Source organism: Leopardus geoffroyi, chromosome C2 (assembly GCF_018350155.1).
Source record: "Leopardus geoffroyi isolate Oge1 chromosome C2, O.geoffroyi_Oge1_pat1.0, whole genome shotgun sequence".
NCBI lineage: Eukaryota > Metazoa > Chordata > Mammalia > Carnivora > Felidae > Leopardus > Leopardus geoffroyi.
The window spans coordinates 147,845,001-147,863,628 of NC_059333.1; the positions used below are offsets into that span (position 1 = coordinate 147,845,001).

The 18,628-nt window shown below is 46.9% G+C and overlaps 1 protein-coding gene across 3 annotated transcripts in view; it reads right to left on the reverse strand.

Moving 5' to 3' along the window:
• Positions 1-18,628, reverse strand: part of OSBPL10 (oxysterol binding protein like 10) — a 313,648-nt gene that overhangs the window by 196,029 nt on the left and 98,991 nt on the right. For all 3 annotated transcript variants that reach the window (XM_045436421.1, XM_045436420.1, XM_045436419.1), the window contains exons 2-3: positions 5,848-6,023; positions 2,775-2,854 (exon numbers count right to left, since the gene is read on the reverse strand). In XM_045436421.1, coding sequence (XP_045292377.1) covers positions 2,775-2,854; positions 5,848-6,023 — 256 coding nt within the window. The remainder of the gene's footprint in view (positions 1-2,774; positions 2,855-5,847; positions 6,024-18,628) is intronic.

The following is an 18,628-nucleotide window of genomic DNA, read 5'->3' on the forward strand; positions in this document are numbered from 1 at the left end:
TTTAAAGTTATTATTCACTAGCTACACTACAAATGAATGACGGTTAGGGGTCTCACCTTCAGTCTCAAGAAATCCTACAGGCCCTACCATCTAAATTATTATTTATTTGGGTTCTACATTAACAGGTTAATCTGTATTCTTGAAACTGCCCAGAGACTACATCAGAGTAAATCAAATTCTCCTTTAGAGAATCTTCAAATTCGCTTCCTATTTCTTACCACCATTACGAGGTCCTTACCTTTCCTGGTCTCCAGTGATTCATCTAAACATCAGTGCACTTAAAATTGGTTTCCCTACCGGGGCGCCTGGGTGGCGCAGTCGGTTAAGCGTCCGACTTCAGCCAGGTCACGATCTCGCGGTCCGTGAGTTCGAGCCCCGCGTCGGGCTCTGGGCTGATGGCTCAGAGCCTGGAGCCTGTTTCCGATTCTGTGTCTCCCTCTCTCTCTGCCCCTCCCCCGTTCATGCTCTGTCTCTCTCTGTCCCAAAAATAAATAAACGTTGAAAAAAAAAAAAAAGATAACATTTAAAATCAGAAGTATTAAAAAAAAAAAAAATTGGTTTCCCTACCTCAATTCTTACATCCAAAAGAAATTCCAGATGAATGAATGATTTAAACATGATAATTTAACTATAAATTCACAGGAAGAAAACACTGAAGAATGTTTTCATGATTTTATTTACTTATTTTGAGAGAGAGAAAGAATCCCAAGTAGGGTCTACACAGCCAGTGCAGAGCCAACTGCAGGGCTTGAACTCACCAACCGTGAGATCGTGACCTGAGCCAAAATCGAGAGTCGGAGGTTTAACAGACTGAGCCACCCCGGCACCCCTGTTTTCATGATTTTAGAACAAAGAAGCCTTTTCTCATAAGCATGATGTACAACCAAAAGCCAAAAATGAAAATATTCAAAAATTTGACCACAAAAATTAAATATTCTACATAGCAAAAAAAATGTATTCAAAGTCAAAATACAGGTGACCTACTGGGAGAAAAGATCTACAATACGAATGACAGGCAAAGGACACATATGCTAAATCCATACACAGCTAAGTGTACAAAGAGGTTTATTACAGCATTATGTGCAACAACCTAAATGTCCATCAGTAGAGGACTTAAAGCACTGACATCCATTCCTTAGAAAATCCATCCTAAGACTCCAGTACACGCCACAGGTCTAATAAGAAAGGTCTCCAAAATGTTTTTTTTTTTTTCAAAAAGCCAAAAAGGTAAAAACTGTATGCGTGATACAAACCCATCTGTGTAAAAAATACAGATGCAGATGTACATACTAACACTAATCTACTCGAATGACGTTAAGGGCGATGATCTCTAATGAGCATATGTGGCAATGGAGGGAGAGATTTTCTTTTTATTTTACGCCCTTGTGTTCTCCTTTATAAAAAAGTAAAAAGACACGCATAAAAACAAAAGCATTTTTAAACTGCCCTAACCTAGGCATTTATAAAATACTGATGAAGCGTCCAGAACTCCTACCATAATTCTTGGAAAATAAAACAAGCCAGAGAGAAAAAGGGCTTTAGAAGTAGGGCCCTACCTACGGTAACCCAGATGCTGCTTGGGGTAAGTCAGGAAGGATGAGTGAATCTGCGGCAAGCCAAGCCAAAGAAAAGAGTCTCTTAAAAGAAAAATAAACAGCGGACGAAATCACTGTGAACAAATCATTTCAGGTTGTACTTAGAGGCAGAACAGGGAGGAGGTGTAACCAAGCAAGACATTTCCCATGGCCCTGGGCAACACAGCCGACTGGTTATAGGATTAGAAGCATCAGAGGTTTCGCAAGGGGGTCTTTCTATTGGATGTGTGGAATGTGGAAGCAAACCGCCATCGGGTACGTACCTAAATTTGAATTAATGATATAAAAAGGGGTAAGTCCCAGAACACCTGGGTGGCTCCATCGGTTGAGTGTCCGGCTTCAGCTCAGGTCATGATCTCACAGTTCGTGGGTTCGAGCCCCACATCAGGCCCTGTGCTGACAGCTCAGAGCCTGGAGCCTGCTTCAGATTCTGTCTCCCTCTCTCTCTGCCCTTCCCCTGCTCATTCCCTGTCTCTCTCTCTCTCTCTCTCTCAAAAATAAACATTAAAAAATTTTTTTAAAGGGGTAAGTCCTTTGAGCACTGATTTTAACCAATATTTATTGCCCTCAATAAGTTTATTTTGCAATCATTTCTTGTATTCTAATGATTTCTAATGAAATCCCTCGAATAACCTCTGAAAATGCCTACCTCCTATTTCCCACCTCTGTGATCCAACATCTCCTACAGATCCCTTGGAGAAAAGAATTCATGCTTGTGTGCCAAATTACCCAAGAACCTTTTTACACTTAGAACGCTGAAGCTCGTTGCAGAATATTCAGTCAGTTTGGGGTCTGGGTTTTAAGGATCAGTGACAACAACCAGTCCTCGTGAACGGCAAATCTGACTGCTACACCTCTATGCTGAAATCATCCACTCCAGCTTCTCAACAGGCCAATTAACAGCTGCCTACACGGACAGCACGCACAGCAACTGAAGTATCCTTCCAGAATCAGTTCCAATGAGGGGTCTGTAGGCCTCTTCATTCTACCCACAAGCTTAATCCTGCTACTTCCCTCTTGGCTCTACATTTAAATGCAACAGGACAGGTATTAATTCCCTTACATTGGGTAACTTGAAAATAACATGAAAAACAGCTTCCCCAAAGAAACAGACAACTGGGCTAAAGGGTAGCTGTTCGAATTACTCCAATGCCTCCTTGCTTCCCCGTGGTTACTTACCTTAGAACTCGTTTCCATGTGGTATTTGGAACAGGCTCGAAGCTGAGTCACCCAAAACTGTTTCTCCTTTGCATCAGCAGCTAAAATAGAGGGGAAAAAAAAAAAAACATTTGCAGAGATTGTTCCAAAACGTATCCAACCTATTTCTACACCCACCTAAGGGGTGGGAGGCCCAGGGTGTGAGGTAGGGAGAGAAGGGAAAACAAAGGCAGATCATAATATTCTCAAGCAGAATGTGCTTACACCAAAAAAAACCAAATTACACTAAATCTCAACAGAAAATTCCCTCTTAAACCACTTAAAAATGTACTCTGCAAGGGCTGTTATCAGAAAAATTTTGCCTTTTTTTTTTTAACCCTCTTAAAAAAAAAGTCATTGGGAAAACATGATTTTTTGAATGTTTATTTTTGAAAGACAGTGCGGACAGAGAAGGGGCAGAGAGAGTGGGAGACAGAAGATCTGCAGAGGGCTCTGTGCTGACAGCAGAGAGCCCAACGTGGGGGCTTGAACTCACAAACTGTGACGAAGTCAGACACTTAACCGGCTGAGCCACCCAGGCACCCCAAAACGTGATTCTTTTTAAGTGCCTCTAGGCTCTAAGTATAGTTTTCCAGGGCCTTTGGTTGTTATCAGTTTTGTACCGTGAACTTATTAGCATCTACGAAATAAGCATCCAATTGAATTATTTTAATATGTGTTCTCAATGATTCGTATTATGATTGGACAGAACAAGATACCAAATGCTGCTTTAGGTTCTCCCAAAGAGACATTAAAATACAAGTCAACTGTATAGTCATGATCTTTCATCTACACTCCCATCTCTCAAATCTACCAAACTGTTTTCTTAGACTATCATGGGTACATAACAGGGTCTAATAAAATCTAAATCATCGATTTCGCTGCATAATTAACTACATAAATCATTTAAAATGACATTAACTACATAAATGTTGACTACGCAGAAAACAGAATGATTCCCTGGAACCTCAGTTTGAACTTTTGGGTGAAGAAATCTAGGGTGGTAGACCAGATGTACTTGACTTCCAAAGGATTCTGCAGAAACTAGAGTCTTTTTCCTTAGGAAAAGCCACGCATCTATGGACATCAAGATTCATTCAACTCTACATGGACGTGACATGTGCAATGAGAAAACCGATACCCAGACCCCTCTTGGGATGAGCCAAGGACCAGCCAGATACGTGCAGAAACTTATCCTGCCTTCTCCGTAGTTGCTAACTTTCAGCTCAATTTAGCCCTTGCGATGATGTGACGCATATAATAAAACTTGTATATTTGCTATTAAAATTACCCTTAAAAAAAAAAAACCCTGGGGTTTAATAATCCTGAGAATAGTATCAACTCTTACAAGGCAAAATGAGATGGCTCAATTGTCAGATTAGTCAGGTATTTCTTTTGTGTGGGTTCGTGTCATTTTATAAACCACAGGCAGGGGGGAAGTGCCATTAAGGTTTTCACCTGCTTTTGTTTCTGCTCTAACAATTTATTAAGCAATGAACAACAAAACGAAATCAAGGACCACGTAAATCTAGCCAGTTGGAACGCGCACAGCATGAATCTCCAAAGAGAACATGAATCTTATTACTGCGTTTCCGAAAACTGAAAAACTTTTTCAACTAAAGGCATTTTTATTTCGTAGGCTTTTGGATTGTTTTATAGGTTCTGAAATAAGACTTGTATGTCGATAATAAATAAACATTTGCTCATTCCATCTCTTGGCAGTAAATCTTGAAGGTAAGACCACGAAATTGGGCTCGGAGGCATGGAGTCGGCCCTCAGTGTGGCTCTGCAGAGGCTGACCTGTCATGATCAGTTCCCTGGGGTCAAGGAGGGATAAAAAGGGGCCTTTTCTGCCTACTGAGCCCTCACTTGGGCAAAGAAAAAAAATGTATGACGGCAGAATTAGCAACCAACCCCCAACACGTAATATATACAAGTACTACCCTTCCTCAGACCCTAACAACATTCACTCGGGGGGTGTGTGCGCACATATGCACACACACACACACCCCAATATGTGCATTTGGATTTTTGTTCCGTTGTTCTGTCATTAGAAGAAAACTGACAATTTTTCTGGCAATGCAACTGTAATGGAATGCTGGGTGGAATGATCTGGCAATCAAATTACACTGCTACAGTCAAGTCTGGCTTTGCTGAAAACCTGGAGGATGGATGTGCCTTGGGGGTGGCAGGACCTGTAGCTCTGGCTAAATGCGGGCTCCCTGGGGAATCTGCCTCCATGAAGACGCTAAGCAGACTTCAGTTCTCAAGAAGCAAAGAGAAAGGGGGAAAAAACAAAAAGGAAATTAACTCAACAGCAAGCAGATGGCTTCCTCACCAGGCTTTAACACTGGAGTGAAGGGGCCCTTCACTAAGAGGTGTTCTAGAGAAATCCTGAGGGAAGGGCATGATGACCCCTGAAAGGCTTGTTTTGTCCTCCGAATACAGCCCCACAGGGGACCGTAGTAGAAGGTCAAAGAAGATATACATCGAACTAAGACGAAACATCTGAGATCCGAAAGCTGAGCTGGCCTTACTATCACTCACCTCTTGTCTGTCCTACTTCCTCAGTTACTTAAGACAAGCAATTCCTAGTGTCAGCTGTGTCTCCCACCCCAGGGGTAAATAAGAGAGGGGGTGTCTGTCACCACAGAGCCCTCAAACATAGCAAACTGTTAAAGGTGATTTTAAACAATCCAAAGAATTAAGATTCAACACACAAAAACAGGGGCGCCTGGGTGGCTCAGTCGGTTAAGCGTCCGACTTCGGCTCAGGTCATGATCTCGCGTTATCCCGCCTGAGTTCGAGCCCCACTTCGGGCTCTGTGCTGACAGCTCAGAGCCTGGAGCCCATTTCAGATTCTGTGTCTCCCTCTCTCTGACTCTCCCCCGTTCATGCTTTGTCTCTCTCTGTCTCAAAAATAAATAAACGTTAAAAAAAAATTTTTTTAAGTAAAAAAAAAATAAACACACAAAAACAAAAGCCGGGAGCCATCACCATGGTAACTATGCGCGTAGCCCAGGAGATCGTCTGAAAAGCGAGGAGGAGAACGTACCTCTCAGTTTATACATCTCTCCGTTAGCGGAATACACCACCAGCATGTGGGGGGCTTCATCGCTCAGGGACACTATGGCTCCAGACAGAGACAGGGCTCCCCGAGGCTTCTGGTGTTTGCTCTGCTCATTCACAAAATACTGCAGGATGCCGGCCTCAAAATCCAGCACAAAGTACCTGTGCGGAGAAACCACAGCGCGTCATTCTCTCTTCTGCAGCCCGCTCCTCAAGGCAAAGGAGGAAACTCAGCCTCGAGTCAATGTCAGGCTCCAGATTCGGGAGGGCGGAGACCCAAAGTCCCTCCTGGCGCCCCCCCCCCCCCCCGAAAGTCAGCGCGTGGGGAGGGAGAGCGCTCCCGATTCTTAAGTCAGAAGGGGCGCTTATGACAGGCCGCCGGGGGCAAGGCGAGGGCCAGCTCCCTTCAGGACTTGGTGCCATGCCCACTGCCTCGCCTGGTGCCCGCGGGTGCCACAGGAAACCTCCAAACGACCCGGAAGACAAAAACCAAAAAAAGCAAACAGGTGGAATGGGACGCAGACTCGGGTGACACCCCGTAGGACCTCACGGGAACAGCCAGAATTCTCTAAGCCTCGAAGAGAGGCTGTTTGACACCCAGGGAACAGCAAGCCGGGCCTCGAGCTTCCCGTCAGTGGTAGGGGTAACCCCGAGGAGCCGGAGATCCAGGCCCCTGTTGGGGACCTGGGGGCGCTCACACAGCCACCAGGCACACTCCGGCAGCCCTTCTAATGCATCGTTTTCACGCCAACTGGCAAGAGCTCCCTCGGCTCTGGGAGGCCACAACGCCGGCCTGTAAGTTGCCTCAATCGTTCAAGCGGATCTTCGTAGCCAAACATCTGGCCTGCTTACACTCTCAACCTGTCACCTAGGAAGTAATCACAACTTCCCCTTCTACACCAGGACGGAAAGGTCTTCACTGCAGATTCAAGCTCTTCCTGGGGCCTAGAGGCTCACTACAGCCCCTGCTGATTTTTCCACCTTCTAACTTTCTGCTCCACTCCTACCGGCTCTCCTTCCTCGGAGTCTCCTAGTTGTCTCCCACCACAGGACCTTGGCTCATGCCGTTCCCCGTCTGGAACAGTTACCCAAAGTGTGGTCCACAGATTCCGGTGGCCCACGCAGCACAGGCGAACCACATGCTAGTCATGACTCAACCACAACGCGACCGAGGGGTGGGAGAGCAGGTCCTTCACCACGGTCTGAAAAACACTTGCCCAGAATGCCACTACCCCCCCCCCCACCTGGGCTACAGTTCCTTCACTCTCTTGCCACGTTAACTTCTCAGCCTTCAGGAACAACTGAAGGGCCACCCACTTGAGAAACCACCTCGTGACATTCCAACATTCCTCCCATAAGCTCCCAGAGCACCTTGAAACCGCCCTTCCCAGACTGGCCCCGGTGGGAGTCCACACTGGCCGGAGTCTCTAATTCCGCCTCTAGTGTCCCCCACCAGACTACACTCCTTGGAAGCAGAACGGTGGTGTCCTCCCCATGCCCAGCACAGTGCCTGCTGCTTGGCTAATAACATCGGCTTAATGAATTAATGAAGGGGCAAGAAAGCCCCATGGGATTCCGGTTTCCAAGCCAGGCGCCAAAGCACCTGGGTCACTACTGTGACCTCACAGAGGCACTGCAAAAATATTTTATGTTTTTGAGGGCTACAAGGCAATATTCAACACGGGCCAGATACCGTGCGTGTTACTAACGCCAGTCGATCTCCAGTTTCCAAGTTAGGTTGCACTACATTCCTTGCAACGACATCGTATCTCTGCAAAGTTGAGTTTTCAGCAGGTGCTGGGGTAAAACGCAAAGATGAATGTGGAACAGGAAAAAGAGGGCAGCAGAGTGCCCAATACGACCCCAAGGTTTGGGAAGCCACGCAGAAACCCGCGGGGGCCCACACACCATCCTCAAGTAATTGTGGTGATTTAAGAAACAAACACATCTCCCCTTTTATCCTTATGATTTTTCTTCAAATACCCAGGTGTCAGAACATAAATATGTATGAAATGGTGTGGAGCCAACTAGTTAATAAATGAAACATAAGGGTTTTTTTTTTTTTTAACCTATAAGCACCATGGACCAAGGAAGTTTACAACCCTCTGATCTAATTCATTTTCGCAGTAACCTAACAATTACACACTATCATCCCCATTTTATAGATCTCCTGAGATCTCAAGAAACTCAAAATCCAACAGCCAGGCTCAGCTGACTCCACCACCTTTGATGGTCATGCCAGCCGTCCCCCGGGCACTTCCTCCGTGTCACCTGTCCTGCCCTTCCTTAGGTACTTTATTCTCCCCACCTTCCTGCTCCAACAGAGCTGAACCAGTGAGCTGGAAGCTCCCTTCCCAGCAACGGAGGTGTCCCATCCCCTACCCCCCCCCCACAGAACAGGGTGCAGCCATCTCATTAGCACCCGACACCCCAGATCTCCGTCCTCCAGAACTCCAATTCCTCTAAGAAATCTTCCACTCCTGAGGCACCCAGGTGGCTCAGTTGAGCATCCGACTTCAGCTCAGGTCATGATCTCACGGTCTGTAGGTTCGAGCCCCATGTCTGGCTTTGTGAGGACAGTGTGGACCCAACTTTGGATTCTGTCGCCCTCTCTCTCTGCCCCTCCCCACTCGAGCTCTCTCAAAATTAAACATTAAAAAAATGCTAAGACTACCCTACAACCTAGCAATTGCACCGCTAGATATTTATCCAAAGGATGGAAAAATGCCGATTCGAAGGGGCACGTGCACCCAAATGTTGACAGCAGCACTGTGAACACCAGCCAATTATAGAAAGAGCCCAAATGTCCATTGACTGGATGGACATTTGATGAACAAAGAAGATGCAGTGTGTGTGTGTGTGTGTGTGTGTGTGTGTGTGTGTAAATGGACTATTACTCAGCAATCAAAAAGAATGAAATCTTGGAGTGCCTGGGTGGCTCAAGTCAGTTACGGGTCTGACTTTGGCTCAGGTCATGATCTTGTGGTTCGTGGGTTCGAGCCCCACGTTGGGCTTCGAGCTGACAGCCTGGAGCCTGTTTTGGATTCTGTCTCCCTCTATCTGTGCCTCCCCTGATGGTACGTTGTCTCTGTCTCAAAAATAAACAAAAAATTTTAAAAAATAATGAAATCCTGCCATTTGCAGCAACACGCACGGAACTAGAATGTATTATTCTAAGCAAAAAAAGTCAGAGAAAGACAAATGTATGATTTCACTCACATGTGGAATTTAAGAAACAAAACAGATGAACATAGGAGAAGAGACGGAAAATAAGAACAGAGAGGGAGGCAAACCATAAGAGACTTAAATACAGAGAACAGACTGAGGGTCACTGCAGGGGTGTTGGGTGGGGAGACGGGCTAAATGGGTGACGGGCATGAAGGAGGGCACTTATTGGGCTGAGCACTAGGTGTTATAAATAAGCGATGTATCACTGGGCTCTACTCCTGAGACCAGTATTACACGACATGTTAACTAGCTTGGATTTAAATACTTTTGTTTTTGTTTTTAAATGTTTATTTCTTTTTGAGACAGAGAGAGACAGAGCATGAATGGGGGAGGGTCAGAGAGAGAGAGAGGGAGACACAGAATCTGAAACAGGCTCCAGGCTCCGAGCCGTCAGCCCAGAGCCCGATGCGGGGCTCGAACTCACGGACCGTGAGATCGTGACCTGAGCCGAAGTCGGCCGCTTAACCAACTGAGCCACCCAGGCGCCCCAAATACTTTTTTTAATTAAAAAAAAAAAGAGAGAAATCTTCCACTCTTAATTTCAATATTCTGAATAGCCTGGCCAAGACTACTTACTTATCTTACCCACCTCATTCCCTCCTATACCTTAGGCCATGACAACAGAGATGGTTTTCATGATAAAAATGGATAAATCAGCACCCAAAAATGTGTCACAGCCAAGGACTATCCCAAATTGTAGTCCCGACCCCCACATTAATGCCACAATGTCAATTCTCGGGCCCCATTCAAGGCCTGCTGAATCTGAAACTCCGGGGGAGAGGTCCAGGAAGCAGGGTTTCAAGTTTCCAGGTGATTCTCATGCAGCTAAAGTCTGAGAATCACTGGCCTAAAAGCTCATCATCAAATCCCTTTCCTCCTCTTCCAGAAGACACAGCCAGAATATATTCCCCAGATTCCCTTGCAATTAGGGTGTCACCATTGAAGTTTTAATCAACAGAAGGTGAGCAAATGAGATTCAGGCTTGACCCATAAAACACACATTCTCTCTCTCTGTCTCTGTCTCTGTCTCTCCCTCTGTCTCTGTCTCTCTGTCTCTCTCTGTCTCTGTCTCTGTCTGTCTCTGTCTGTCTCTGTCTCTCTCTGTCTCTGTCTCTCTCACTCTCTCGCTCTCACTCTCGCTCTGTCTCTGTCTCTCTCTGTCTCTGTGTCTGTCTCTCTCTCTCTGTGTCTGTCTCTCTGTCGCTCTCTCTGTCTCTCTGTCTCTCTCTCTCTGTGTCTGTCTCTCTGTCTCTCTCTCTCTGTGTCTCTCTCTGTCTCTCTCTCTGTCTCTCTGTCTCTCTCTCTGTCTCTCTATCTCTCTCTCTGTCTCTCTATCTCTCTCTCTGTCTCTCTATCTCTCTCTCTGTCTCTCTCTCTGTCTCTCTCTCTGTGTGTCTCTCTGTCTCTCTCTCTCTGTCTCTCTCTCTCTCTGTGTCTGTCTGTGTCTCTCTGTGTCTGTCTGTCTCTCTCTCTGTGTCTGTCTCTCTCTCTCTCTGTGTCTGTCTCTCTCTCCCTCTGTGTGTCTCTCTCCGTGTCTGTCTGTGTCTATCTCTCTCTCCGTCTCTCTCTCTCTCTCCCCATCTCTCTCTCTCCGTCTCTCTCTCTCTCCGTCTCTCTCTCTCTCTCTCTCTCCCTCTCCGTCTCTCTCTCTCCCTCTCCGTCTCTCTCTCTCCCTCTCCGTCTCTCTCTCTCTCTCTCCGTCTCTCTCTCTCTCTCCGTCTCTCTCTCTCTCTCCGTCTCTCTCTCTCTCTCCGTCTCTCTCTCTCTCCGTCTCTCTCTCCCTCTCCGTCTCTCTCTCTCTCTCCGTCTCTGTCTCCCTCCCTCTCTCCCCGTCTCCCTCTCTCCCCCCTCCCTCACACACACTCAGGTTGGACTGGAGACAACCTGAAGGTGAACTTGGAAACCCCACAGGGACTATGGCAAAGACAAGACGTCAGGGCCTGGGTCCCCAAATCACCACCTTGAAGAGTCACCAGCTAAAGAACACCCACATCTGATGTTCCTTAGAACTGGTACAGGAGGGGCACCTGGGTGGCTCGGTCAGCTGAGCGTCCGACTCTTGATTTCAGCTCAGGTCATGATCTTACGGTTCATGAGTTCGAGCCCTGCTGGGGCTCTGCACTAAAGGCGCTGAGCCTGCTTGGGATTTCTCTCCCTCTCCCCGTCCGTCTGTCTGTCCGTCCGTCCGTCCGTCCCTCCCTCCCTCCCTCTCTCTCCCCCTTCCTCATGATCTTTGTCTCAAAATAAGTAACTGAAAGAAAAAAAAGAGAACTAGTACATGAATGAAAAAGAAAGGTCTGTTGAACTCGGCCCTAAGATCAAGATGTGTTGCAGCAGTTAGCCTTAGAAATTCACAAAAAAAGTCTTTATGTCTATTTTCATGTCCTACTTAAACAGGTCTTTAAAGATTTTAAGTTTATTTATTTTGAGAAAGAGTGAGAATGAGGGAGGCAGAGAGAGAGAGAGAGAATATGAATCCCAAGCAGGCTCCGCCCTGTCAGCATAGAGCCTGAGGCGGGGCTCAAACTCACGAACCATGAGACCTGAGCCGAAATCAAGACTCACGCTTAGCCGGATGAGCCACCCGGGCACCCCTAAATATTTTATTTTTAAGTCATCTCCACGCTCCACGTGGAGACCAGACCCACAACCTGGAGATCAAGAGTCACGTGTTCCGCCAACAGAGCCAGCCAGGCAGCCCCGTCCTATTTAAAATGTGTTCCTACTCCTCCCTGTGTGATGAAAACCAAACTCCTTCAACGAGAGAGCAGAGGGGTAATTTCTGAGCTGCCGCTGATCAAATGATTTAGGTGCCGACCCCGCCTTCTCCTTAGGAAGGAATGTTTTCAACTTGACCTATATTTAATGTCATTGTGACCGTAGCCTCGCAGACATTGCTGCCGGCAAGTCAGAGCATGAACGGCAATGATCAGTGATCCTTCCAAGTGTCGGGAAGGAAGCGTGGCTCCAGCCACAGCGCGTTGTGTCCCCACCCCACCCCCAGGCCACAGCTGCAGCATTTCCCATCAAAAACCATGCCACCTTTACTTGGGGGGGGAGGGGGGGAAGGAAGGGGACCTGAAGGCTTCAAGGCGAAGGTATATGCCATTGGTTGGAATGGAGAAAGGGGTTGACATCGCTCTCCTTACTGTTTCTATAAAGCCATCGATTAGGAACCTGTCTGCACTCCTCTCTCCCTAGAGGCAGCTTCCCAAATGCATCCTGTTTAAACAACTCACCATACATTTGCAAAGACACTTTTCGGAAGCCGGTACAAAGAAACGAATTGAATGTCGCTCTTCTTTTGCCCAATAAGGATGACAGAATAAGCAAACGATGTCACGTTATGCAGGATACGGGGACACATTAATGATTTTGCACAATGTGTATATCAAACTTACGTCTTAATTTCAACCTGTCTCAGATGGGGAAAAAAAAAAAAACAATTTCCACTGCATTCTAAAATAGTTTATTTAAATGCAAATGCACAGGTTTGAATCATGTGCACTAAGGAAGGTCATCAGTAATTTACTCCCTTTCTAAAGACGGTTTAAAACTCTCGTGTTTGGAGAGAGGTGATGGAACATCTTCCGGTTAAGAATTCCGTTCCTTCAGGATGGCCTCTGAAAGGTAAGTTAGCTTGTGTCGTGAAAGGCAAAAGCTCTCCTTATGGCACTAAGGAGGGCAATCCGGGTCGGTCACATCCCCTGGGAGGAAAGAAATTAAATTTGGTTTCCCGCAGGGTCAATGCCCTGTCAGGTACGGCTGTTCAGAGCGGGCAGCAGTATCTGAAAGTCACCGATTTCATGCTAAATAGGAAAAGTTAGCCATAAATTCTCAACCAGGCTTCAGAAACCCAAGTGAAGTTGCTAAATAAAATCCTCACATGTCCTTACAGGTCTTTCCTTCTACAGAAATGATAAACACAACCCTAATTCCTAATTTTTTTAATGAGCGTCTTTGAGCTTTAGTACGCAACCTGACTGATGTGCAGGGGAATTTAGTTGTATAGAGAGAGAGCGTGTTTGATTCGCCGTGTTGACACGGCAAAGAATGTGCTGGGGAGAGAGAACCGGGGGAGAAGTCCAATCCACGAAGAGCGCCACCTTAATGGCTAGGAGGCCCGCTTCCTGGGCCACTGCTGGCCAATTCCAAGGCCAGGAGCCCTGGCAAGTGACAGGCCACCTCCTCGGAAGGGCTGGGGACCAGCCCCCGCCTGCTGCTTAGGCTTCAGCCCAACCCCACCGCGTTAGCCACGCCGCACGAGTGCACGCACACGCTCACAGGCATTTCCACCCACATACGCGTGCACTCACACATCCGCTGACACTCACACGTTCTCACACACGCACCTGCACACATGTGCTCAGATACTCGCATTCCTGCTCACGCTTATGGTCACATCCACTCTTGAACTAACTCACGTGTTCACACACCATACACTTCTAACACTCAACGTGTGCACACACATTCACACTCTCTTGCACACGTTCCCACTCCCCCCCCCCACACACACACACACACGCAGCTGCTCCCTTTCCTAACACTGCTTTCCAGTTCTCGCATCCCCGGGGGTCATCTGTCTACGCCTGTAGCCTCTTAATCTCCCCAACTGCCTGACAGTCTCATTAAGGTTCAACTTTAGGATCTGAAAGTTGAAAACCATCCACGTTGGGAGCAGGGAGAAACGGGGCCTGGAACCACCAGAACCACCACGGCCGGACTCCAGCCAGGCGCAGAGATGTAAGGGGAAAGGATGGGAGGCCGGCTTCGGGAAGAAGCTCGTTAATGCTGACGGGCAGAAGGTGCAACCAAATCACAAGAGAATTATAAAGAGAAAAAAAATGCAGTGAAAAAACCAAAAACAAAAACCTGCCTTTGATGAGGAACTTTGCTCGACAGGCTGGTCCTGACAAAAACTAAATCTTTTCATCTGAATTGACGACTACCCCGGGCCCGTGACGACTGAGCCGACGCCTCTCATACCTGTGTGGTTATTTCCACTGGACTGTCAGGACTCTTCCTGCTTCCCCCAAGGCTCGGCCCCTTCTCTCCACATCGGACTCTGGGGCCAGGGCCTCGGGGCCCACCGCCCCCATCCCCATTAAAAGAGGAAGAAGGACCCAGCTCCCAGCTGACCACAGGTGGACAGGCGGTCGTTCCTGCGGGGATGGGCCTCACCCTCCTCGGGCACCCTGTCTCCTGAGAAGCACCTGACCGACTGCTGGAACTCCCCGGACACGGCAGAGTGGGGACGTCTGAGCACCGGTCTTGTCCCCACCAATGACAACAGCGACCCTGGTCTCCCGCTTAAGACGCTTTTCTGGGTTGGATCATCTCCCAACTGACTCTCTTGGAATCCCAGTCCACCCCCTGCCAACACACCAACAGGCAGAGGCAGAGACCCTCTCACAGGGGCTGGGTTTCTCCGCCTCCGGCATCCTGCCCTCCCCCACGGAGACAAGCCCCTGGAGAACTTGACCGGTGCAGGCACAGGGCTGCAAGGAGCTGAACTTCCCAGCACTCTGCACACGGAGTCCTGACATTTCGGCTGCCCTCCAATTCCCTTCTGTCTACAGCCGATCGAAAGATCACCCTTTCTGACATCTAGAATCCCATTTCCAAATGGTCCAATCCATTGTTTACAGAAAATTAAAAATGGGGGAAATCAGCAAAGCACATTCAGTCTGTGAAAGAGGAGCGGAAATGTCAAATTTGTGGATGTATTTTCCCAAATTTACCTTAAGTCTTCCGACCATCTGTTGACCATTTTTATAGAGGCCTTCTCATCTCCAGACAGCAAGATATCAAGGTTCTCCACAAAGTCATCTCCTCCTCAAGGCTGCCAGTCACAGTCGAGAGGGTATTTGTGCATCCCCGGCGGGGGGGGGGGGGGGTCCAAAACACCTGATCACTGTGGTCTCCTCACCAGGGAAGGAGGTCACACTCATGACCCTCAGAGTTTGTGGGCTGGGAGAGAAGATCAACGTTCCCAGATTTCTCTCATGCTAACCTGAGATGAAGCCACGGGGTCCTAGCACCAAAACCTTCCAAGTTCCAAGACACGACACACGCTGGTCACCTCGCTCCTAGTCAAGCTTTCATGTCCGAAATCCTCTTAACTCCCGTAACTTGTGAGGACTTGTGGTGTTCCATCTCTGTGGACTCCCAACTCTCTGGGACCTTCCTGAGTGTAATCTGAAGAGCAAAGGGAACTCGCACAGGAGGCTTGTCTTGGGCGGCAGCTAGATGCGTGGATGCACACGCCCACCCTCCAAATCATAAGGGTTTATAAAGAGGCCGTAACTGGGTGCAGCCATGGGTACCACACAAGTGTTCAACACCCCATCACTATCTCAAGGCTGTGTCCTCGGTGCAGCCTCGGGGAGCAGGAAAGGCAAGCAGAAGCCACATTCCAAGGACAGGGGAGGAGTGAGGAGCCTCCCAGTGCCCGGGTCCAGCTCACGGGTCAATAGATGGTCACATCTTCTTGATGACCTTCCCCAACAGTCTCCACTACCTACTACTCAATTTATGACCAGAGATTTCCACACTGCCACACTCATGCACCAAAACACCACAAGACAGAGATTCCAACATACTCCAGAAGGTACTAAGTTGTCAGAGGGCGTTAGGGCTCATCACCAATCAGGGGACAAGTTTATCTATTACATAAGAACACGGTCAGGGCACCTGGGTGGCTCAGTTGATTAAGCATCTTACTTCGGCTCAGGTCATGATCTCGTGGTGCCGGAGTTCAAGCCCCATGTCAGGCTCCGTGCTCACAGCTCAGAGCCTGGAGCCTGCTTCAGATTCTGTATCTCCCTCTCTCTCTGTACCTCCCCTGCTTGCACTCCACCTGCTTGCACTCTCTCTCTCTCAAAAATAAAATAAACATTAAAAAAAAAAAAAAAGAACTCGGTCATTATCATGGGGCACCTAGGTGGCTCAGTCAGTTAAGCATCCAACTTCGGCTCAGGTCATGATCTCATGGTTCATGAGTTCGAGCCCCATGCCAGGCTCTATGCAGACAGCTCAGAGCCTGGAGCCTGCTTCAGATTCTGTCTCTCTCTCTCTCTCTCTCTCTCTCTGCCTCTCCCCTGCTCACACTCTGTTTCTCTCTCTCTCTCAAAAATAAACATTTGAAAAAAATAAAAATAAATTAAAAAAAAAGAACTGAGTCATTATCAAACATTCGGGCATGCAATACTACAAGTCCAATCTCAAGGGATCAGAAAAACTTAGTATGATATGGCTTGTCTATAGCAGAATCATTATGCTAGCCTTCCAACCTCTTAAAGACATAAACTGAACCATTAATAAAAATAATTTCTAATATTTACAGAGCACTTTCTACATGCCATGTATTATCACTCATACTAACTCATCTATGCCTCCCAGCAGTCCTAGGAAATAGAGGTGATCATAACCTCTCTCTACAGATGAAAAATTTCAAGTGAAAAAAAAGGTCAACAACTTGTTCAGGATCTTACAGAGAGGAAATGATGTGGCTAGGTTTTAACTCAGGCAATCTAGCTATATAGCTCATGGCTCTAAACTGTAAAGATCCTGTGTGTGGATTAAAATATAAAGACAGTGGGGCGCCTGGGTGGCGCAGTCGGTTGAGCGTCCGACTTCAGCCAGGTCACGATCTCCCGGTCCGGGAGTTCGAGCCCCGCGTCGGGCTCTGGGCTGATGGCTCAGAGCCTGGAGCCTGTTTCCGATTCTGTGTCTCCCTCTCTCTCTGCCCCTCCCCCGTTCATGCTCTGTCTCTCTCTGTCCCAAAAATAAATAAACGTTGAAAAAAAAAAAACTTATAAAATATAAAGACAGAAAACCAGAGGGTCAAAAAAACACATAAAGCAAACAGAAATGCAAAAAGAAAACAAAACACAGTCAGATCGGGAGGCGGCAGAATCCTATCACCCAGAATTGGAAGGATATGCAGAAAATACATAGATTCAAAACAACATAATCACAAATGTTATTTTAAATTTTACAAATAATTGGGGCACCTGGATGGGTCAGTTGGTTGAGTGTCCGACTCTTGATTTCGGCTTAGGTCCTGATTCCAGGGTCGTGAAATCGAGCCCTGTGACAGGCTCTTTGCTGAACATGGGGCCTGCTTGAGATTCTCTCTCCCCCTCCCTCCCTCCCTCCCTCTCCCTCCCCCCCCTCTGCCCCTCCCCAGCTGGCACGTGCGTGCGCTCTAATAAATAAATAAATAAATAAGTGTAAAAGAATTTTCCAAATAATTATATACCCCAGTGAAAAATAGGACTTCTTTTTAAATATGCATGGAACGTTTCCCAAAACATTGCCAAAAAAAAAGAAAAATCAAGAAGTAGAAATTTTTATAGGTCACATTTTTTAACTATAATTCATAACGAAATGACTAGTATGTTAAAGACTTCAGTTTTTAAAAACTAAAAAGTTTAAATATAATTGTCACATTCTAATTTAATATACATTTAGGAGAAAAACATGGGGGAGTATTTTTAAACTATTAGGGTGCGGAGGGCCTAAGAGGCAAAACCATAAACAAAAGTGTTGACACATTTCTAAGAAGAAAAATCTCTGAAGTAAAAAATAATCCATAAATAAAACTGACAACTAATAATGTATAGTTTTAAAAAATATTGAAATATCTTGCCTTCCAAAAAGAATGTTTCTTACAGTTTGGGCCGGCCACTTCCTACATTTCAAACAGTTAAGCAGCTTGTTAAAAATGTGGATTTCTGACTCCGACCCACACCTAGAGAATCAGAATCTTTGTGGATGAGTCAGGAAGTCAGGAATGTGAATTTCAAAGTTTCCCTAATTCGTCCTGAAGTAGCAGATCCAGTGCAAAATCAGAGACAGAATGAAACCTGACAGTATTATTCACCACCCTAGTTTCTTCTCATCCGTCAGGTTTTCCCCACAATCATTCACTTGGCAAACGTCTGAGCACCCACACGCCCATACGACCCTACGACCAAGCAGCATTTATTATTTAAGCGTGAGACGACCTCATTTTGTCTTAGTCTGAACGAGCCCGAGCCCAGCTCCTAAATCACAACAACCCAGGCTGTGGATTTCTTGACTCTGTCACTTTGGAATTATTTTTGACAAAGATTTCAGGTAAAGTTACTAAACCACCCGGCATGAAACTGCTGCACGATGGGATCATCAAGCAGCATCAGGTAGGGGCCCGCCTGCGCAGAGGGGTCCGGGGGCCAGGTCGAATGAACCACCCCAACATTAAGAGCCGGCAGCCAGAGCGGCTGTCGCCTCGGGAGCCACCTGATAAAGCACCGGCATAAGTCAACGTTAACTCTGAACGCAAGATTTGATGCCCTGAGCTTGGATTTGATCTATGGTAAGATTCGATCTGCTTTTAAAGACTCGGTGATTTAATTCCAAAAGCAAGAACTGAGACCTGTCTAACAAGGATGAATATAGGCTCTCAGAATATTGCCTCTCGCCTTCTGAACTCCTATTAACGCTTGAGCTTCCGGTGCCTTTAGTGAAGAATTTCACTAAGGAAATTTCACTAA